The sequence below is a fragment of the Halichoeres trimaculatus genome, unplaced genomic scaffold, assembly GCF_033239565.1.
Source record: "Halichoeres trimaculatus isolate MK-OKI-2021-1 unplaced genomic scaffold, fHalTri1.1 fHalTri1_scaffold_22, whole genome shotgun sequence".
Classification (NCBI taxonomy): Eukaryota; Metazoa; Chordata; class Actinopteri; order Labriformes; family Labridae; genus Halichoeres; species Halichoeres trimaculatus.
In genome coordinates, this window is record NW_027437200.1 from 6,264,535 (window position 1) to 6,287,679 (window position 23,145).

The 23,145-nt window shown below is 41.7% G+C and overlaps 1 protein-coding gene across 2 annotated transcripts; it reads right to left on the bottom strand.

Moving 5' to 3' along the window:
* Positions 1 to 1,360: 1,360 nt before the first annotated feature.
* fxr2 (FMR1 autosomal homolog 2) lies at positions 1,361 to 22,696 on the bottom strand. Of its 2 annotated transcripts, none has more exons than XM_074699343.1 (17): positions 21,940 to 22,696; positions 17,752 to 17,804; positions 16,746 to 16,839; positions 14,556 to 14,627; positions 11,711 to 11,859; positions 11,399 to 11,492; positions 10,974 to 11,090; positions 10,708 to 10,878; positions 10,518 to 10,596; positions 10,269 to 10,378; positions 9,751 to 9,837; positions 7,213 to 7,432; positions 6,910 to 7,089; positions 5,859 to 6,053; positions 5,627 to 5,734; positions 5,342 to 5,430; positions 1,361 to 3,895 (listed from the first exon to the last, which is right to left on the bottom strand). In XM_074699343.1, exons 1-17 carry the CDS (start codon positions 21,988 to 21,990, stop codon positions 3,785 to 3,787), a joined length of 1,980 nt encoding a protein of 659 aa, XP_074555444.1. In that variant the 5' UTR covers positions 21,991 to 22,696; the 3' UTR covers positions 1,361 to 3,784. The 2 variants fall into 2 exon arrangements, with proteins under 2 accessions (XP_074555444.1, XP_074555443.1); XM_074699342.1 differs by having other exon boundaries at positions 10,221 to 10,378.
* Between the last annotated feature and the right edge of the window lie 449 nt (positions 22,697 to 23,145).

The following is a 23,145-nucleotide window of genomic DNA, read 5'->3' on the forward strand; positions in this document are numbered from 1 at the left end:
TGTCTTAGTTTTTTAAAAATATTTTATATATATATATATATATATATATATATATATATATATATATATATATATATATATATATATATAGTTACATTCACGCTGCCATTATGGGGGTGTTGTGTGTGGCTGTCACATGACAAAATGTGGAAAAGTGAAGTGATATGAATAATTTCTAAATGTACTGTATTTTGGCTTTGTTTGTGCACTCGACATGTCCACGCATGTGTTCATGATTTGTAACATGATTAATTTTAGTGACATAATTAATGTTGAAAAATAAAAGCTGGGGGCCTTCTGAAAATAGATCAAGAACATAATGAGCCCCCTAGGCCTGACTCAAGACACACCTGGTTTAGATATTTAGATCACACACCACACAAATAGATGTTTCTATGAGATTTCACGACAACGAGCTCTACTTTTTTGCCTCAATAAAAAGGTATAAATACTCCATTTCAGAGTCTGAAACAATCAGTTTGCTTTACTCCAGACCAGATTCTTTTGGACCACGTGTCTTCAGGTCGTTTTTTACCAACACTTTTCAGCTTTCCAAGCTGATATCACAGTAAATGTCCAGTAGAGGGAGACACATGCACACAAAAGTCACATAGAAGCAACAGTTACTCAATGAAAGAGGCACCCAACAGCTGCAGTCTGCCCCAGAGTCTCAGCTGTGCAGCTTCATCCTCCTGTTGGTCTCTTTTCCTCCTCATGTGACAGACTCATGGTCAGCATGTGTCTAACCAGTGCTTGATCAGAATGTTTCCCCCCGCTACAGCATTAACTTTTCTGTGAGCCAAAATGTTACATACTGTGGAAGATATACCAGTCCTTCAGTGGGCAATAACTTGGCTCAGGATAAATCATTGGCAGGTTGATGCATCCAAAAAGAGAGGGACAACTGAAACCTTTCCAAGGTCTCTTCAAGTCCAGACAGCAACTGCCATCCTGTGAACACTCTGCTGAGTCACCCTGCTGTGTGGAGTGTCTGGATTCATAAGAAGAGAAGAATTACACCAGAAAATAGCTGTAATATCCCTTTATGTGAGTTTAATAAGTTTAGCTGAGTGACTCAGTGTGTGAAAGTTGGATGAAAAATGTTACATGAACTCCACTGACGCTCCTTTAAACGCAAATTTAGGACTGCTTAAAATAGCTTGTGACAAATTTAACACTCGTGACGTAGCTGAAGCTTCTTTTCTGTTTGAGCCAAGTCAGTTTAAAATGAGTAGGTGCTGTGTATGAGAGCGTGTGTGAATTAGATAGTACATGCACCATGCAGGACTTAATTTATGGTAAAGCTGCTTTGTCAGAGTTTAGACTTGTAACAAAAAGCACAAACTGTTGAGAGAAAGTGTATACCAAACAATGAAAAGTCCTTTATTGCCATCAGAACATGAGTGAGAAACCAGAGACAAAAATCTGACAGTGAGGAGTCGACTGTACAATCAGCATCCACACACAAACACACACTCACACACACTCACACTCACAGAGCAGCCAGCAGTCTTCCAAACAGGACAGGAGGGGTACAGATACATAAGGAAAATACAGTACTCACACAATGAGGTATAAAGGTAAACACAAACATACCAGAGAGGGCTTCACACTCCACTCACACACATGCAGCTTAACCGAGGTACAAATACTCAAGTGCTCGTTCAGCCTTTAAAAACACAACATACAGGTGAGCAGAACTGTATAAGAGCAGCATCTGGGTCATCTCGATTTAACCACATTCCCGTTCATCTGTCTCAAAACCTTTGGTCATGTGGACACTTGCTTGTCTTGCAAATTTTGAGCTTTGTGTTTTAATACTCTGCGGGACTGGGAAACTTGTGAGCAAAGGAGTGAGTCTCCTCCTTCCTCCAATCCATCTCTAGAAACTTTCAGGGCAGATGAGCAAGAGGGAGGAGAAATGTTTTCTTTAAAGTCACAAATAAGTTGCTCTCTTCAAAGTAGAGTTCCTACATTAGTTGGACATTCAATGTGTACATTAGCAGCAATTCTAGTGAATGAAACAATGGCTTTGTAAGTCAGATTAATAACACCCTTTTTCCTCATGCACAGGACAGGCACCAACGACTACTCGTTAACTAAATGCCATGCAGAGTTAGAAAAATAGACTGCAAACTCACAAGACAGAAATCAAAGTTCGTCTCCAGAGAGGATTTCACTTCAATTTTTTATTTCATATTTTCTAAGATGTGGAAATAGCAACAAAAAGAACTTGAGAGCGGTAACCAAGACAACAGTAACAACATGAGCAGAGAGCCACTGAGGTTTTTTTCAAGTCCCTCTCTTACTCCATCTTTCAAGCCCAAACTGCCAGGTACAAGACAGACGATTGGCTTGTGTACAGCTTCCTGCTGCGGTCCTGAACTGTGCGCCACGCGGGCGACCACGCCGGCTTACACGCACCCTGGTGTGTTTGTGTATACCTGTAAGTGTGGGCCTGTGTGTGGTGTGGCTCTCATGTCATTTGAAGCTGTCCCATTCCCACAGTCCCGCAGTCTCCAGACCCCCCCCCCACTAGCAGCACCCCATCCCAGGAAAGGTGGTCGCCCTCGTGTGCATCCGGAGCTGTGCGCTGCAGTGGTTTATCAAGACACTAGTGTGGCTGGAAGCTAGCACCGCCGCCCCCTCGACAGAGAAAGAGGCACGGTTTAGTTCTTCTTTAAGTCTAAGTCTAGAGTTCAAGTCTGCCGTCGTCTGGTCTCAGCCTGTCCTGGTTAACAAGGCTGCATGGGTGCCACCCTGGACCCTCACAGAACCGTATTTTTCAGGCCTGGTGATAAGAGAGGTGGTGGTAGAGATGCTCGACTGTGTGCCCGGCTGTGGGCTCTGTTGCGTTTTTGTTACCTCACCCCACCTTGTTTAGTTTTGTGGTTGCCGAATCTCGCAACTGTGCACACAAACATACGTACGCCATCATCATGCACGCACTGACCCTGACGCCGTCTATTCTACGCGGAATGAGGACAAGCGCCTTGAACTTTTGTGTTTGGCACCGCTTTGTTTCCTCACTATGTTGGCCAGCCACCTCTTCCCTTTCCCTCTCACTCCCTCACCGGTCTGTTCTCTTTAGGAACCAGAATAAGGAAAACATCTCTCCCTCTTTTCTTCCTCTCAGGAAACAAAAACAAACTTAATGGAAAAACTCAAGTTTATTATTTATTTTTTCAAATTCAAGGCACAATGTCGATCAATATTCCAATCTGTCTGTCTGTCTCCACTCCCCGGTACAGTGTGCGAACATCGCGTCATATAAACTATTGGACTGTCTGCTCATACACCACTCCCTGACAGCTTACATCTCTCTAGTCTGTAATGTAACACTGTTAAGAGACGCGTCTGTTTTGGTTGAGAGAGCGACCGCCAAGTCCAAACCAGTGATAAACAATGAACAAAATCAACATAACAAAAAAAAAAGACACAAATAAAGACAACCGTTTGAAAATCAAAGAAAGTCTTGTCCTGTTTCTCGTGTTTCAGTATTTTAAAAATCAAGTCATATCCACCAGCTCTTTTTTGGCAAGCTAGTTGTTTTTTAAATAAGCACTAAGTACTGATAGATAGGATAGCATACACCGTTAACGTGTGTTTTTAAGTAGATGCGTTGTCGTTTTTTTGTACTTTTTCACTCTCATAGTATGAATTCAGGTATTTTGTCAGGTACTTTTCACTCATCTGTTTAAGGTTTAAGTTAATGCAAGCAGGGACAGAGTTTGCCATGGAGTCTTGCTCTAGACTTGGGTTCGCGAGGGGCACAGCCGCCTTTTTACGAGACCCCGTTGACCAAAGCCAGGTTCTCGCCAGGCGAGGTCATGCCTTTGCTGGGGGAACGCTTGGAAGGCGTTCGCTCCGGCTTTGGGGCGCTGGTCCCGTTCTCCTGTGGGTGCGAAAAGTACAAAAAAGAGAAAGTGGTACAAAAATCTTAATACATGTGATCAAACCAAAGCACAATTCGAACAATTATCAACAGACCTAATTCAGTTCTGGATTTTTCCACATTTGTGATTTGGCAAAATGTGTGATCATATTGGGCAATATTGCAATTTGATTTCAATGAATATCAACATTATGGGTCTAGATGCTTTGTTACAAAGGGACATGCAGAGTTTACTGGTAGTTATGAAATTTGAATCACAGAGCATAACGAAAAAAAAAAAGCTAATACACAACTATTTTTGGTGTGTTACAGTTATGTGCAGTTGATTTTTTAGTTTAACGGTTGTTTTTAGTAACACTTAGTTTTGGTCTTATGTGGTTTTAATCCGTTTTATTTCTTTGTAAAAGCTGTAGCCTGTTGACCTTGGATTTTTAATACATTCAACAAATAAAAATAAATGCTTTTTCTGGAGAGGAGGCTCACATAATTCATCCACCCCCAGTCAGTGCTCTGGTCAGGGCACCCGTGCCTAAAAAAATCTGGAAATGTCCCTGTTTATCAGTGTTTACCTGGTTGCAGGTACATTACAATGCTCTGTTCACAATCGGAGAGACGGGACTCAACTTTCTCTCCCAAGTAAAAGTCAAGCAAACTCTAGCTTTCATGTCTATGCATTGCACCACTCTTTACAATTCATGTTAATGTGGATCAACCATAATCTACCTGTCTCCCTCCTCAGAGTCAATATTAACAAATCATCATCTAGATCACCAAAAAGGAGTGATTTTCTGAGAAAAACTGATGTATACATCTTCAATATCCACAGTAAAAAAAGCATGTTTTACGCATATGTGTCAATCACATGGTTAATAATCTGTGGGTTCCAGCTTTGTAAAGGTTTCAATAAAAAACTTTCAGCATGTTTCTTAGCAGCATGAGTTAGAAAAAAGATTATTGAAGGAAGAGCTTTGTAGTAATACTAATAAGACTTCTGGTTTTTAATTAATCCTTTGCCCTATTGGTATAGACTTTAAAGGATATGTGTTTGTCAGGGTATGTGTCAAAGCGAGATAAAAACATTGTGACATTGTAGTTTATGTTGTTTCCCTAATTCATGGTTACTGTCGTAATAACGCTGCACCCACACAAGGAGTCAGAGCAGCTGTAGCACAGGCGTACAGGAGGTTGTAATGTTTGTAAACACACAGACACACATTTAGCCATTTCAACCACAAATCACAGCTTTCTCTGCGATTACATAACTGTGTGTTCTCAAATGACAATTGTCATTTAATAATCATGCAGCACTGTTCCACATGGCAGATTCCTTCTCAGTGAAACATGTGACCCCTCCAATCATTTGAAACTGTTACAGGTCTCTCAGTAATACTAGCCCTGTGATAATGGAGTGTGTGTGTGTGTGTGTCTGTGTGTGTGTGTGTGTACCTTGGGCTCCGGGCCAGCATGGTTTTCCTTCTGAGGCAGATTCTGTCTGCTCTGGGACTCAGCACGAGAAATGTAGTCAGCAACAGTCACTGCAACACATTAAAACCAGTCAGAAATATTTTTGAAGGATTATTTGTTCAAAGGTGAACATGCAGATTCAAGATGTCCCTGTGCTGCTGTGAGAGCCTCAAGCATCTCTGTGTTCTGGACCAGGTATGCTACTGAAGATAGAGTCTAGCAGAGGATCAAAGATCTGATTTATTCGAGTCAGAGAGGCTGACTCACCACTATCAGCTGTCTGTCTGTCACGGCTGGTGGAGCCTCCCTCTGGGCGGCTGCCACGGTTACGGCGGCGACGACTCCGGTTGCGACGTTGGGGTCGGGCTTCTTCATCTAAAGGTTGGTTATGATAATGCGAAGCAGTTCAGAATTGATACTCTTCTCATCAGGCATTTAAGGAGTCACTTTGGGGGTTGGCAAAGACTATTCAACACAAACATAGTCCTGAAGTCCTCACCTAATCCGTTCTCACTGGGTCCGGCCTGGCCGTCAGACTCGGCAGCAGCATCCATCACACTGGGCTCCTGGTCATTGCGGCGGCGCCTGGAGCGTCTGCGGCGGTCTCCTCCCATGCCGTCACCCATGTCTGCGTCAGCCAGCTCACTCTCACCCTCCAGCAGAGAGTATGGGTTACTGTCTGGGTCCCTCAGCACTGAGAAAAAAAAAGTCAAACATCTGTCACTTATAAACTCTCAGTGAACAACAAAAGCTGCCTGAGGAAAAACCTGTAGCTGTACCAATATTCAGCAGCAAGTTGGTCAAGTAATGCTTTTTAGTTTCACATTACTGAGTGAAAATAAATCAGTCTGTATGAAAATTTAACCGTTTTAGAAATTTCCACTAAAAAGCCAAAACTGACAGAATATTTCATGTCCCATCACTGTTCTGAATGGATTCCAGTTAGTTGACATGCTTTGGAGTGGAACAGGTTGGTTTCAGTTTTGCTGAAGTGTGAATGAAAACACAAAGTTAATCTGAAAGTCTATAATTCTGTGTTCTTATCTACTTCATTTATCTCTTGGCCTGTTTGCTTTAGAGAGGAGGAGACCTTTTTGTTATCAAGGCTCTAAGAAAAAAAAATCTTGACAACACTAAGGGAAAAATGTGAAACTGCTTTCAGCTTGATGATATGGTGCTGGATTGTTTTGTCTGTGACAGAGCTCAAAAACAAAACTGTAGACTGGATTGAAATATACGAATTACCCAGAGTTTGTTTTTTTTAAATTTGGACTTTTAAGGGATAAGAAAAAAAGAAAAGAAAAGAAAAGAAAAGAAAAGAAAAGAAAAGAAAAGAAAAGAAAAGAAAAGAAAAGAAAAGAAAAGAAAAGAAATAAAAAAGAAAAGACTTTATTGTCTCCTCAGGTGACATGGCTCAAAAAAAAGAGCGTATGTAGGGATTGATTGGAAGGGCTGTGAAAGGTTTCTCAACTGTCTTGAACAATCCAAACTGTAAAAATGTGGGCATTCAACTACACCAACACAGCCAGTCTTTCAGTAACGCTGCTTACCTGAGCTAATGGAGTTGGAAGGTTTGGATGCTGGCCCCCCACGGCCTCGTCCAGAGTTAGATCCTCGGCCCCTGCCGCCCCGCCTGGAGCCTCTTTCATCTCCACCAATACCTCTGGGCCGCTGGTCTCTGTCGTTTACATCCTCTGACTCAGACGCGTTTGACAGCTCGGAGTTTGTGCCTGGATTGAGCAGAGACAAAACATGCACAAAGGATAAAAAAAAAGAAAGATAAATATAGGAGCCTTTTTTTCTACTTATACTTAACTGAAAGTGAAATCAAGACTCAGCTCTGTCATTCTCACCATATCCAGAGTACTGGCTGTTGGAGGCCCTGCGGCCTCTGCCACGGCCTCCATAGGTGCGAGAGGTGTGCAGTGAGTTGCTGCTTTCGTCTGTCATGTAGCCTTTCTCCCGTTCCACACCAGGACCCCCAGTTCGGCTGGGGGGCGCGCGGTACCCAACTCCGATCTGACGGAGCTGCTCGTCAATCTGGAGACGCTCCATGCGCAGCTGCTCCACTTCCTACAGGACGAGGACAGAAAGGAAAAGAATACCAGCATCAACAAAAAAGCAAATGTAGAGAAAACTAAAGTTCCTTAATGTACAGGATGTTTTGCTTTGACCATGAAGTTTGATTTTTAAAAAAAAATCTTTTAGACCTTTTTAATTGCCTTAACTCTTGCTCATGTTTATTACTGTATTTTATCATTGCCACTTATTTTTTTGTTATTTTGTAATTTAATCATCATTGTTCATTTCATCTTTTTGTATTTTCTGACCTGATTTCTGCTTTCATCCCTTTTTTTCAAATTGTGTTTCCTATTCTTGCTGATTTTATGTTTTTTTTATGTTTGGTCCTCATGGTCTCTTTTTAGGCTGCATGGTTCTTGTATTGTCTGGGTTCCTATAAAGCACCATAAATTATGGAAAGGACCTTTTCACCTCATGTCTTTTTACATTGTCTCTCTCTGTTAGTCCTGATTTAAGCCGTACTTTTTGTTTTTACTTTATTGTGCTCATTGTTTTGTTTGTGTTTTATTATTTTGTGCTGAATGATTGTCAAAGCACTTTGTAAACTATGTTTTTAAAAGTGCTATACAAATAATAAAATAATATTTAATTAATCAATTATTATTATTATACTTAAGAGTGTCAAATAATAAATCTACAGCTGTCTTTAAAAAAATTGGTGACTTAAAGAAAAAGGTAAACACAGTCTTTTCATTAATGATGTTTCAATCGACCCATGGTCTCAAAACTTCCACTGTAGGCCTGAGTATGTTTTGTATTTGTAATGAAGTCCATGACTCTACCACTGAGTGGCAGCACTGCAGAAAGTTCCAGATAGTCTGTGGGCAAATCCTGCCCCCCTCTGAAAAAGCCTTCTGCACATGGCCATGTGTCACATTCAATTCTGTTGAAAAGTCTGAGGAAGTTTTTCTGCTGTGCTCGACTTATGACAGAGCTGAAGACAATCTGAGTCTACTGACCAAAGCCAAACTCAATTTTAAGAGGAGATGGTCTAAAACAGCTGAAATGTTCAGAGTGTGCCTGGAATGATGGACACGTTCTCCTAAACTTAAAAATCTGTTCTAACAGAGACCAAATGAATCCCACATCGTGTGCTACTAGTACAGCTGAACTAGCTTCACAGACAGGTTGTTGGCTCAGATGTTCTTAGTCACAGTCAGGGATCTCAAAAAGCCTATTTGGTTGTTTAAATTTTCCTCAGGGATCCAAAAACTGAGGAATCAGTGACTTTACAAGGATTCTGGGAAAATTTAAGAGAAGTTTGTTTGGTATTAATTGACACAATTATGTTGTAAGTAATGGTTTCATTTAGAGAAAAACTGAACAAATAGTTGAATGTTAGAACTATGGCAGTCTGTATTTGCCACACCCTATCTTCAATGTGTACAACTATGGTGTGGCAGAAATGTGTGTGTTTATGCTTCGAGCCCAATACGGTCAGAAACAAAAACACCATAACATAAAAAAAAAACAATCCCAGCAACTAAAATGACCACAAACTGCTGGTAAAGTCACCTTCTAAATTTAGTCTATGATGTCAAACTATCATTTTCATGGGGATCCCCTGGATCACAGTTCTACACCCATGTTATCAAACTCATGTTACAGTTTGGACAAAGATAAAGGTAACACATTGGCTGCCACTTGGAGGAAATCTTTATGAAAACTGATCTTTAAGCTAAAATTTTTCAGTTCAGCCACTTGTGCCATGTGCATTCTAAGGAGACTAAGGAGGTGGGACGTGGTCTCTTGCAGTGACAGCAGTTTCTCTGATGGTTTACTGACGACTGATTTGGGGGAGTCAGGGGGGTCTCACTTTGCAGTGTGACAGCTGCCTCCACCAACGACAGCTGAACCTCAGGGGAGGTGTGAAGGAAGTGAGGCAGGGTACGGGGGTCTGGTGTTATTTTTGGAAAGCTGAGGGTCCAGATAGCTGGTAATCTAAACTCCAGCATTCCCCTCACCCCATCCCAGAGAGGAGCTATTTATAAAAGCACATGAGGTAAGGGCAAAATGAGGTGCTCTCAGCAGCTTTCTCCATGAGGGTATGGGACAGGAGAGACTGGTGACCAACATGAGAAGCCCCTTAACGTACATCCACACCGCCCAATGTTCCCCCACCCCCATACATACAGGAGCTGTGCTTCTAAGAGACAGGGACTGGGTATTCCAAGAGGAAACTTATTCATAGATTTAATTATAATAAAGAAAAAAAACATTTTGAGAAAGACCTTGTGTTTTTTTGAGTGACAGAAACACAGGAAAGGATAGTGCTGCCATCTCCTGGTGAATACTGAGAAGTGACCTACCTGGAGATAAGACACATGGTACTCCAACAGAGCCTGGGCATTGCTGATATTTTCTTTAGTCCCAACGAACACAAAGGGCACCATTCCCTGATGAAACACAGAGGGGAAGACAAAACGTTTAGTGTCTACGTTAAATTAACAGTTTTCAGACACGTAATGTGATAAATTACAGTCCCTCAATAAAGACCAACCCATCAAAGACAAAGTACAACTAGATGCCCACACATTCCCAACATAACTGGCAAAAGCTGTACTGTGTGCAGTGTGTGTATTTGTAGCAGTGAAAACACAAGTGCTTGTGACAAAACAAGAGAGACAAAGCAGCAGAATAAAACAGTGTTGAAGCAGACGGCACATGGCACATAAACACTCTGCTGCAATTAAGAAGCTTTGCTTTTTTCGGAAAGCAAACACAGAGTGCGAGAAAAAGTTGATCGGGGGCTGGGAAACCAGCTGAACGGTCCATTCACCTCTTTGCTGCTGGCAGTGTCGTCCCTGCCTGCCCCCTGCCTGCCTACCTCCTCCCGGGGAAGCTTTTTGTCGTTGTCTCCCTCGATCCGGACACGCACCACGCCCGACTTGTCCACGATTTCCTGTATGACTTTGCCGCTTTTGCCGATTACTTTGCCTGAGAGAAACAGGAAGACAAAGACGTTAAAAAACTGTCTTTACAATCAGGATGGAGAAATGACAAATACGGTGTGATGAAGTGGGATGTGGTCCCACACAGTATGAGCTCACTCATGAATATTCTGTTGCTCACTCACCGACAAGGTTCCTGGGTACCTGAAAGTAGTCTTCTTTGAACTCAAGGTATTCTCTAGCCTGTTTTACTGCCTCTGGGGTCTGTAATACAGCGCAAACACACATACACATCACTCCACAGTACATCTATCCTTATATGAGGCCAAGAACTGAGCAGAAAAAGACAACAAAACTGAAGAATTGAAAATGTACCTCTCCATAGATCCTGAATGTGCAGCTCTCCTCTTCCAGTTCGATAGCTGTGACACCGGGCACCTTCCTGGCCTGCTGGATGTTGGCACCGTGGGAGCCGATGGCGAGGCCCATGAGGTCCTCCCTGACCTTCACCACCTCCTGGTATGCAGAGGCTAACTGCTTACTTGTCTGGTAATGGAAACACATCAGTGGTTTAAATAAAAATCAGTTATGCCCATGCAGAACTTAATTGACTTGATGATATTAAAGATTTTTTTCTCTACCTCCAAATGTTTGGTGGCTTCTTCGTTGCGGGACATTAACATAAGCTTGGTTCGAATGCTGCGGAAATGCATGTCGCTCAAAAGAGTGGCACGCTTCGCTGTGGTTTCATTTGTTGACTGAGAAGAGTTAAAAAGGAGGACAGAGTTACAATCTGGAGCGTTTTACTAAAAAACATAAAACTGATGAACAGAGATGGGTTTAAATTTTCTCTGATACAAGCTAACTTTCTAAAGACAGGAGCAACATTCTGGGTATGAGCTGTATTCAGATGAACACCGAACAAAAGCCGAGGAAAAAAAAATCAATTCAGATTTTCTCTAAGAGATTCCACAGCTCCTTTGTGCTTCTCCTCCATCTGTGAATATGTAACAAGGCCGTGCACTCGTTCATGAGGTAAGTTGAGGTGTGTATTGTGAGCACTAACCAGCACAATGAGTTCGTGTGTTTGGGCACTGTAGAAGATGCAGTTGGCTCCGATAGCTTTCCTGAAGTCTTTGTGGATGTTGTCATTTGCACAGCTGTGGATAAGAAAACAATCCACAGGAGAGGCAGCTTTGTTATTCATTTGGCAGGAGAGGGAAAATGTAGCATCAATCAAAGAAACCTGCTCCAGACATATAAACGTTAATCATTCATAAACTCACTGTACATTTCCCCTGGCACTGCCCATTACCCAGGCCTTCATTTTAGTACATTGAGGTAAGTTCAAATAAATATGACAACATTAAAAACTCACATGTCCCTCAGGTCTTCTGGGACCGGGATGGGGACTTTGTGGAAGGAGTTTCGAGAGGAAGGGCTGTTTGGGTTGAGAGGCCTTATGCGCTCAGACGTGACGATCTCGTTGTATGTGGCGTCGCATGCAGCGTATTCAATCACATAGAACTGGAAAACAGCAGGAGAGACCAAATTTGAATGTGACTACAAATAAAGACATGAAAAGACTGACAGTTCAGATAAACAAATTGAATTCTGAAAACACAATGAGGATTGAAACAAAGCAGAACATCTGTATTCACTTTAGGCCTGTCATGATAATCAATAAATCAATTAACCGAACCATAAATAAAAACGTCCTCGGTAAGTTTGCCAGCCTTGATAAACTGACACGTGCATGCATGTTTGTTTTCCTCCTCTCTTTTGACCAAAGAGGCTGAATGAGAAGATGGCTCACTACGTCTATCTTTCTATCTATCCTAACATTGGGGTGCATAGGTTCTATAGAGGATTTAGCGGATTTATAGCGGAGTGAGCATCTATCAAAAATGCGATCTTTGGGGTGAAGACGGGGCTGCTTACGCGTACACACGGAGAGAGCTGAAGCGAGCGTCCTGAGGGGTAAGGAGGAAACACACGCTAATATGAGTTTTTTATCAGAATGAACAAAGTGTGAGCTCATGAACACCAACGAGCTGATATGTGGCATTTGTGAAAATAGTGGCGACGAAGAAGAAGAGGGAGGTGCAGTGGAGCCTTGTTTTTTGACAATCCGCTCTTACTGAGGCTTTTGGTCGGCAAAGTAAATAGAAATAAAAGCACCAAATGGTGGGCGCTCAAAGACAGCTACATACCCCTATGTAATGCAGCCCTTCAATATGGTTGAAAGCCAGAAATATTAAAAATGTTTGACAGACAGAACGGATTGACTGGGAAAAAGTACATGTTACAAACAATTCAGGAACTGTATAAACTCCCTTTTATTTGGGCTATAGTTTTTATTGTTGTTGTTTTTTTTGGGAGTTTTGTTTTTTCTTTAGGGACACGGTCTATGTTTCATTGTTTTTGATTAGTATTAATTGTTTTCATTGACATGTATTTTTTTCTAAAAGAGAGTCCATTTCATTTTCATTGAAAATTTGTTAAATTTATTATATTTTTTGTTTAATTTATTTTATTTAAAAGATCCTGACCTTTTAATGACGGTTAAATATTCTAAAGAAATTAAAAGTTCTTGCTTTTGATATGGTGTACTCACTTTATTATCCCATTTATCATAATTACATCATTGAAAAAAATTGAAAAAAATCAAAATAATATTGACAATAATATCGTTTATCGGCAATAATATTTCGGAAAATTATCGTCCAGCAAAATTTGTTTTCGTGACAGGCCTAATTCACCTCATATTTAATAATAACAATAAATCAGCTGTAAAGCTAAAGATGAATGTGTGTCCTCAAATTTAGAAATTGTGCTTCTCATTTCAGAAACATTTAGTCAATAGCTTCATTAGTTTTCCTGAAATATCTCTCTCATCTCTCACAGCATGGACAAAAGAAGCAGTGAGATGTAGAAAAGAACGGGAAAATGTGGAGAAAAGAATGGGAACTGTGAGCGAGGGAAGCAGGGAGATGAACACTGCACACTTCATGCTCAAAGGACAGAATTAAAGCCATCAGTCAATGCTAGACATTCCTGCAGGCTCTTATCAGACCGCTCCAAATAACAGCAGTACACCAGCAGCACCTCCCCTGGCACTGTAGCACTACAAAGCTGTCCTTTCCATATCCCACTGACCCACTATTCAACCTGCAGATTGTGTTGGTGAAAGAGATTGGGGGTGTTCAAAACACACAGGTAAAAAACAGCAAACTGCCTGTGAAAGCCAGCGAGGTGGGGTGATATTCTGACAGTGTGAGGAAAAAGCAAAGGGTGCGTGGGAAATATTAATGAAGATAAAATGTCAGGCCACATTAGGACAGACTAACATACTGACTCTGTGAGCTCATCACCCTGTAGTGGTTTTCTTACTCCAGGCCTGTGCTCACTCTACATACAGCAGCACTCACAGCTCAATAAAAACTTCCTGGCAATACAACAGAACACCGGGGCTGAATGAAGACAATTGCTTTTCATTAAATACTGAGATACAGATGGAGCTGACAGGGCTGGGCTTTGACTCTGTCAAGGTAGCATCTTTTCATTTGACTTCTTTTTGACAAATAGAAGAAAATTTAGATTTACAAAATTGAAACAAAGAGAGAAACAAGGCTGGGAGAATCAGGCCAGATTAATAAAAACAGAGCAGTTTCAAATGTTTTTCTGTACTTCATACGTCAACACAACAGCAGCATGTTGTTCTTCTTAAGTAACTGCTGTGTGACTGTAATGTTTGAATAAATTAAGACATAAAAGAGGCAGAAGGAGGATTTCAAAATACAATTAAGGCAAAAAATGAGTCACCATGGAACTTGTTCTGATCACTCCACCACTTTCTTCAATTCAGTATCAATACAAAAAATGTAAAAAGCTTCAGTTTCTACCTCTGACAGATATGACTGCAAACAAGTGTCAGCTACACGCAGCAGGTCACTTAGAGCTGAGCTTTACCCAAGTACCTTTTCCTACATTATCATGTTTCTCACATTTTTTTTTTTGCTCTAAATCTTGACGTAGTTGAATAGAGAGTGTTAATCCTGGAGGTGAACGGTTAGACTTAAGTATTTCTAACTTCTGTCTATTATCTCAGAGATGAACAGGTCCTCTATCCAAAACAGAAACGTGGATCAACAAAGACTCATCCATGTTTGACTAAGGACTGATGATGGGTATAAGTTTATGATCCCTTGCTCTAGACTTACCTCTCCCTTCATCATTCTGACACGGGCCAGCCACCAGCCACATGGCTCCTGCTCGTTGGCCCTGGAGTAGACCTGCAAGTAGAGAGCACAGTAAATTACAGCTGAGTCAGTAAAAACCTAATTGTTAAATCCATTTACTGTCTCTAAACAGTTTGTTTTAGGAAGAGAGGTGTGATGACAGTAAAATGAGGGCTTGGCTGCATCTCCAGAAAGTTATTAGTGTTTATGATCTATGCAGAGTCATAGATTGGAATCCTGCTCATACTGAGCAACCATGAGAGATGGACACGCAGGAGTGTTCAATAGTTCAGACAATTAAAACATTGTGAAGTTGAGTTGTTGATTTGACTTAATCAATTCTGGCTGTTTTACAATAACAATCACTGATTAAAAATAGTCAAAACCAGTTGTTCATTATGTCTGTGAGCCGTGTTGTGTTTGACTTTTATATACGAAAAAAATAAATCAATGAACATACACTGAAAAAAAAAAACACTTAATACAAGCAAACACTCAATCTGATGAAAAGCACAGTAGAGCCGGGAATCAATTTTCAAAATTGAAACAATAAAAAAAGCCATTTCCCTTCAGCTCAGACAATAATGGTAAAGAAGCACCTCAACCTTTGTTTAATTTAGACAGTTAAGACGTCAACCTGTCAACATGTGACAGACCCAAGCGGCAACATCCGGTCTAAGACTATGAGACAATGCAGAAGTGCTAAAATCTGCTGTTCCTCCGGCGTCTGCTTGAGGCTGGCTCCTGAAGTTCCAGAAATCACAAACACACCAAGCCAAAAAAAGGAGTATTTTAGCACACACTGTACGGGGGGTGACTATTTTTCTAACTCAGCAGTTTAGAGGATATTAAGATCCTGAGCTCGTCCAATCAGAGGCACAGCTCAGGTCATGTGACTGACAGGTGCCCCATAGCTGTACATAAAGCCCTTGCCACTTCCATTAAGGCCATGATAGCCGATCTGCTTCAAAAATCCATTTCAAAAACAGACGGGTGTCTTTGGGGAGACTACGTCCATAAACTATACTGTCTGTGGCAGTGGTCCCCATCCTCTGGGCCATGGACCGGTACCGGTCCGTGGGATGATTGGTACCGGGACACACATAAAAAATACTGAACTTACATTCTATCAGTTTGATTTATTATCTGATTCTGAAAAATGTTTTAATTTAAGAAATTAGTCATTCTTGACGCCAAACCCCAAGCTAGCAAAAAAGACAAAAAACCATAGACTGTATAAAACATGGACGTAGTCTCGCTGATGTCACCCGTCTGAAACGGAAAATGGAGCACATCGGCTATAGCGGCCAAATTGGTAGAGGCAAGGGCTTTGTCTACAGCCATAGGGCGCTGCCCGTGACGTGACCCTGAGCTGTGACTCTGATTGGGGGAGCTCCCGATCTTAATATCAACTGAAGGGCCGCGTTAGAAAAAAATTCACCCCCCCGTACAGTGGTTGTCAGAAGTAAAATTAGCGGCTCAGACAGGAGACGTTTTTTGAACCAGGCTGTAAAAAGGTTAATTTCTGCTTTGAAAACAGCTTTTTTTGACTTGGTGTGTTTGACTTCCGCTACTTCCGGAGCCAGCCTCAAGCGAACACTCCAGAAACAGCAGATTTTAGCACTTCTGCATTGTCTCATATTCTTAGACTGGAGGTTGCCGCTTGCAAAAAACAAACACTTTTGGAAAGTTTCTTTAAGCAGGGAACAAGAACCAGTGAGGAGACAGAAGAAGAGGCGATCTGTGAAAATATTGTCGGACATCAAACTGGTCCGCGGTGCAAAAAAAGGTTTGGGACCGCTGGTCTATAGGCAGACCTTAAAATTAGTGGGGAGCTGGTTTTAAAATGTCTTCTGATCGTTTTAAGTAACTCACCAGCAGCAAACCATTGTCTCTATGAAGACATCAAGATAATTCCATATTAATTGATAATAAGAGCTACAGCTCAACTCATTCATTCCACCATCTCTGAACACAGCTGATTGTAAAAGTGATCTGAAGCCTGCTAAAAATCCAATGACGGTGCCTTTATAGAATAAAAGTGTAACTCTGCTGCAAAATAGCTCCTTTTCCAAGACCAAATCTTACAGCTGTTGTGTCGAAAACAAGAACGTCAGGAATCAATTCAGCAAATTGAAATGGAGAATGAAAAGGCGGGGCAGCAGGCCTTACCTCCACTTCCTCTCCTTCGCCAATATCCTTGTTGTAGTCAGCTGGAGGAGGCAACCGCACGTCGCTAAAGGGCAACTGTCTCTCTGGCTGCCAGCTGTGGAGGGAAAACACAGACTAAAGCACTTGTCGGCTTATCAACAATCTCACAGGTTATGAAATGAATGCTACTGCACACCTCAAGCAGCATGGAACAGCTTCTTTTTCACTGCTGCAGTAACATGGATGGGAGAATTACCCAGGCACTCATCACATTAAGTGATTTAATGAAAATAAGTGTTAAAATGGCTCATTAAGTTTAATGAGGAAGTTTCAGAGAACTGCCTGGACAGTGAATGTTCAACTGAGTGTCATAAAGTTGTGTAAATGGGCTACGAAGGTGAAACCTGGAAACATAGAATGAAAACCTGCTCACTTTGACCTTCAAGCGTGCTTTTTATGAATCTGAGATGTGAAAAGAATTTCCCATGTATGAGCCATATTCCTGTGATTTCATGCATAAAAGATGGCTCCTCCATTCACTGTCTTCTACAACCAGCCTTTCTTGTACTGCCATGTGCTCAGAGAAAGTAAAAGGAGAAGGGGGAGTAGAAACCATCCTAAAATTGCCATCACACTGCCACCCCTCCCACCCTGCATACCTTGAGCCACTATTTTTAGGGGCACCCTGCTCTACACTCTGAGCCAAGTAGATAAAAAGGGACCAGAGAGATGGGTGGGTGGGGGGGAGTTGGAAAGGGACAGTAGGAGGGGCTAGGGATATACGAAAGCAAGCTGTCAGGATGGTAAGGGGCAGGAGGGGTCAGTACATGAGGTAAAAAACTGTTGGAGACATGCGTGGACAGCTGCATGCCAAGCACAGGTGGAGGACAGTTTTGAATGTCTGGGTTTAGCTTTCTGCAGTTGTTGTAACTCTTAATTGGCGCAGTTTAAGCTTAATTTACCAACTTGTGCGCTTTAAGTCATACAGAGGACCTGAAGAAGGGGCTCAAAGAAAGCACATACTTACTTGTTTTCAAAGACAATTGTGACAGAGTCTTCGTGAACGTCTTTGATGTAACCCTGAAAGAAAAGCAGAAACAGAAAGAGTTTTATTCTCTTGAAAGCCGGAGCAGGAGGCAGTGAAGAGGGGTGGGGCTAGGAGCGTTTCAGTCTGCATGTAAACAACACAGACAGCTGGCTCGTAAGCCGGGCTAGACCAAATACTGTGACTGTTGCTGCTGAGAAAAGAGCATCTCTGGCTGTTTGGAGGCCAAGACATCACACCGCTGACACAATTCTCTGGCTGTGAATTCAGTGCTGGATAGAGTGACGAGGAACACTGACTCCTCCTGACAGCACACACACTCACACACAGAATTAAACTCCATGAGCTCTCTGTGTGTATGTTGAAAGAGTATATTTTTACTACAAGGCACATGTAGAGGGAGGGGAGACGATCCCTCACTCAGCCTAGCTTATACAGACATTATATGTATTATGTGATATCCCAGTGACAGCCATTAAAGAAAGGTCACTCCAATGTGTTACTCGTCCATCAAGACCATCCACAAATCTGTCACAGAGGTCCTAAAATTTGACCAACAACCCCTCCCCTACACTCAGCAACGACAGGAGGAGAGGAAAGAGGTGGGCGTGGCCTGACTCAGAATGACATTTAACCGTATAAGGGACAGAGAAGTCAGGCCTCACTTGGCAGCATGCATGGGGGTCTAGGTTAGGAGTAGTGCTGCAGCTATTGAATATCTTAGTATTCGAGTATTCTACTGAAAATCCCATTGATTAATCCAGTAATCAGATAAAATACATTTTTGTTTAGTTAAAGAGCAGTTATTTTTTAAATGAAATTTTTCTCTTTAAGAAATAGAGTTTTCTGATACAGCATGTCAATAAGAGCACTTGCTTTGGTAGCTCCAAAATTTGTAAACACACTCTGACACATTTTTTGTGCCTTGTACATCTCATCAAATGTTGCTGAGCCAAATGGCACCCGTTTCGTAGAATGACCCATTAGTCTCCAAACTCCAGAAAAGAAGCTAGATTTGTTGCTAGTTGCTATTTTGTAGAAGAGGTAGCTTGAGGGGTCTGAAAACTGTCTTAATATGGCCTCAGCTCTATTTGAAATACCACTCTTTGATCTTTTTAAAAATCAAACGATTCCTCGAGGCGGAGAAAATTACTCGAGTATTTTTTGTAATCGAGTACTTCGAATCATTCGAGGAATCGTTTCAGCCCTAGGTAGGAGTGTGTTAATTCACCTGCTGGGAGGGTGCTGTCTTTGCACTGCATGAAAAGGTTGAGGTTCCAAGTTCCAAGTGGAAATAAACATGCAGTCTTTAAGCAGGTGTTTCCCAAGCTGGAGTAGTGCCGACACTGGTTTGTAAGCCAGTATCTTTATTTGAAAAGACCACAGAAATCAGAATAAATAATCTTTTGTTGAATTGTTTTGGAAAAACAGCAAAAAAATAGTAGTGAAATATCAAAAAAAAAAAAGAAGGAGCTACCATCTGAAACAGGATTTTTGTTTTCTGCAGTGAGTAAAATCTTTGACTTTTTCAGTTAGAGCGGTTACTTTTAAGTGTAAAATTATGAAAGGGTTAATTTTCTGGACTTGTCCCTTTATTATACCTTTTTGGGAGGAGATGGGAATAATTATTTCAAAACCTCTTGGCTTCACAAAAAGTACAACATTCATTGCTCTTTTTAACTTGGACATATACCGGATGGACTGGATAAAAAAGACACCTATCCCTTCAAGATCTTGCTGGCATCAAGTAAAAAGGCCATCACTAAATTTTGGCTACAAAAGAAAATCCCAACTGCTGGTACTTTTATTAACATTGTTAAACAATTACATCTACAAGAGGGAATTACTTTTTTATAAGGCTCCAAAAAGAACTGGTCGAAAACCAATGGGAGAAATGGGGTATTTGTTAAGATGGGGGAAAAAAAATGTTATCTGTAATTGCTTAACTAGGTGTGCATTTTGTGTATAATCTTTTTTGGAAGTGTTTCCTTGTACTGAGTAACCCATGACCTCTTGTTTTGGGATTTTTTATGTATGAATGTGTATGTATGTATGTACACAAGGCTGTAAAAAAATGCATAAAATAAACAGTTTTAAAAAAGTTAAAAAATGAGACCATTCATCCCTCTTTGTTGCTCCTTTTTCACTTAACATCTTTAGTAATACTTAGTTTTTGAGTGAAATGTGGTTAAAAGTGGGTAAAATGTCTAAAAAGTTTATGAAATCCAGCCCAAAGCAATTCACTCAGTATTTCACTTTGATCATAGATTAAAACATCAACATAAAACCTCTGTCAAACTCTACTAGAGCTGGCTAGCCTGAAGTTAAAAAGTGGTCTTCCTCCGATTTCAAAGGGTTACACTTGGCAACAGCTGCATGTGCATGTTATGTCAGATCAGGAATCGCTTCCACCTAGTACTACCAGGTCAAAAGGCAGGCAAGCCCTCTTCCTAGCATGACTAGTGGAAAGTAGGGGGGCACACATGAGTCAAAAGGCAGCAGTTGTGACGTAGTTTCATCTTAATGTCTGGAAAGCACATGTCGGCGTGAGTGGTGACTGAGGTGTGTTGCTCAATAAAAGTGTAAAATGGGAAAAGTTGTTAGCCTGGTATCCATAGAATTTTGCATGCTGTTTCTCATGGACTCAGTGGGTTATATGATATATTCAGTGCAGATAAAATGTGCACAAGTTGCTTTTAGTGCAATCTATCAAGAAAAAAAAAAGTGGGAAAAAAAAAATCAAAATCATTGTTTTGACTTTTCATTTAGCGTTTAATAAGCTTGTCAGGTATGTGCTCACTGTTGAAAAAGAGGCACACTCAAACTGATGAAGTGCCATTTCCCTGCCAGGTGGTGTATTTCCTTGACAGGCTCGTAAATGTGATCCATATTTTTTATGGTAAAAGCAAAAACTAACCACCTTACATTGACACACAGTTGGTGAAATTTATCAAAAGAGCTGAAATCTATTGGCCCGACTGTCAGTCATTAAAAGGGAGGAAGAAAGATTCTGCCAAAAGAGATCTCCAATCAGGGACAACAGATCTGCTTAATATGATGTTGAGAATGCTTCCAACAGTCTGAGTGTCCGTCTCATACAGAAAATAAGATTCATGAGATAATAGAGGTAATAGACATGAGTGGAAAGCATTCATTGACGCCACAGTCAAACTGTCACCCTGTAAAACAGAACAACAGGTGAGGCAGCATGAGGGGAGTAAATATAGGCTCATCTCTGAACCACCATGTGGTGGGTTGACCAGCTGAACACCCAAAGAGAGAATAGAGTAGAAGAGCATGTGGAGAGGTGATTGTGTTTTTAATACGGTCAAAATGATATCTGCAGACAACATGATGTCTCCTTGAACTCCTTATTTCAGTTTCTATATAAGCACAGTCAGATACTACAGCATTATATAGCTCCAAGTAGCTAACAATGCCATCTATTTCAGTTGAGATTAAACTGTAGCAAGGCTTCAAGCTATTGAGTTTCTTAGTTGTGATGTTAGAAAGCTAGCTGTGACACAGCACCGACATACACTCATAGCCCTGTGTCAGGATATGAAAGCTTTTTTTTTCTTTTGTAAATGAGACTGAATTGAAACAGAAACCTACTCTCAATTTCTTCCTCACCCCGGCGGTGAATTCGTGTGTACTGGTTTAATTGTGTCGCCAAAGGGGAGTCTATGGGGTGCAGAGCAAATACATCAGATTTGATGTAGCATCTCATCATACTTGTACGCAATAACTGCAACACAGCTGTCTGATAAGCAACTCTCCTCAGTTTGAAATGATTCTATCCCATCTTTCTGCGAAGTAAAATGTTACAAATAACGCAACGCTCCGTGTCAACAACCCGCAAATCCGCGCCTTTAGGTGTAATCCTTGGTGTCATTATTATTTGCTTTCATAAATCATAATAAATACTATATACTTTGATGACAAGTGCACCTAGCTTAACAGCTAGCTGGAGCTAGCTGCCCACCCCACAATGGCCAACCCTAATGGAACGCAAAACCATCACGGTTTTCAGTGCAGTTCCGAAGCAAACGTTAGGTCAATGCAAGCTGGGCCCGAGCTCAGAGTAACAAAACCCAACGGTATTTTTTTATTGAAACAAAACTTTTTACTGGGACAACTGCAAACTACGTCTGTAAGTAACCAGGTTACCTTGTAGAAGGCCCCATTCGAGCCGCGAACTTCCACCGCCAGCCCATCCATAGTTGTCGGTAGATCCCCACGGCTGTGCTTGTCTGTAGCCGTTACGACTCCGTGCGAGTCCGGTAACGTTACCACCCCCAGCTTCGCCGGCCCGTCGCCGCTCTCCGGCCGCTTGTGGATTTCCAGTGTTTCGGGTGGAGGAAGAGGGGCAGAGGAAAAGGGGTTGGGGAGATGGGTGTGATGGTGTCAACTAATGCAGCGCAGACGCTGTTCCCAGCAGTTACTCGTTGGGAAGCTCCGGAGTCCGTTTCTGTCTGAATGTGAAAATCGGAGCACGAGAAGTGTACAGAACCGCCAAGAGCGATGGGAAGGTCTCAACGTGCGCGAGGAGGAAAGGGAAGCTAATGGTGCTACCTCTGGAGGATGCTAACTGATGATGATGATGATTAGCTGGGAGGCTAGCTATCAACACCTTGATCCAGTCAGGTTTCAGGGATGCTAGCTGGCTAGCATTTGATAGCCCGGTTGCGTTTGTTGGTTGAGCGTGTGGCGCAGTCTGTGCGTTGATTGATTTCCTACAAGTCGTCACCGAGGATGGTTGCTCCAGTTGTGGTGGAATTTTCACCGGTGTGTCTTTCCCAAGAGGCGTTCAAGATGCGCTACCGCCCGGCGGCTCCTTACTCCTGCTACCCGTCCCCACAAACACACGCCGATAGAGTGAATCGGAGAGGGACTGAATGACCTCGAACACTCCACCCCTCTATGATGAAGACCCACCCTTTACGAAATCAAAACCTATGGTTGGTCACAGACACAGGCAATCAACTCCAGCTTTCATTAATTGGTCTAGCAAATAAGGGTTGGTCCACAAGCGTGACCAATACAACCCCGAGACCCGAATCCTAACACAATCCATTGGTTTCATCCTGTGTCATTTACAATTTTACTCATGCTGACTGGCTCCCATGTCTAATTTTGCCCACTCATTGATGAGTGAGGACCATCAGCCATTGTGTAAACAGCCCTTCGATGGAGTTACTACACATGTTATGCACTAAGAAAAGTTATATCACATGCTAAAATAACTACTGTTTACGAGGAAGTAACTAACACTTGGGGTGGGGATTTCTTTTACGCCTAGGAGCTCATCTTGTCTCCTGTCTTACCTCACTATCTCGTGGCTGGTCGCACCTATCACGAGTTTAAAACATAGAA

What these genes read in the sequence shown, in the direction of transcription:
- fxr2 (XM_074699342.1), bottom strand. Translation starts at nt 21,990, where the DNA reads ATGGATGGGCTGGCGGTGGAAGTTCGCGGCTCGAATGGGGCCTTCTAC. An exon ending in ACAATTGTCTTTGAAAACAA is followed by an intron (nt 16,840 to 17,751) that starts GTAAGTATGTGC and finishes TTCCCTCCACAG; the next exon opens with CTGGCAGCCAGAGAGACAGT. An exon ending in ACCCAGTGAGAACGGATTAG is followed by an intron (nt 5,735 to 5,858) that starts GTGAGGACTTCA and finishes ACCAACCTTTAG; the next exon opens with ATGAAGAAGCCCGACCCCAA.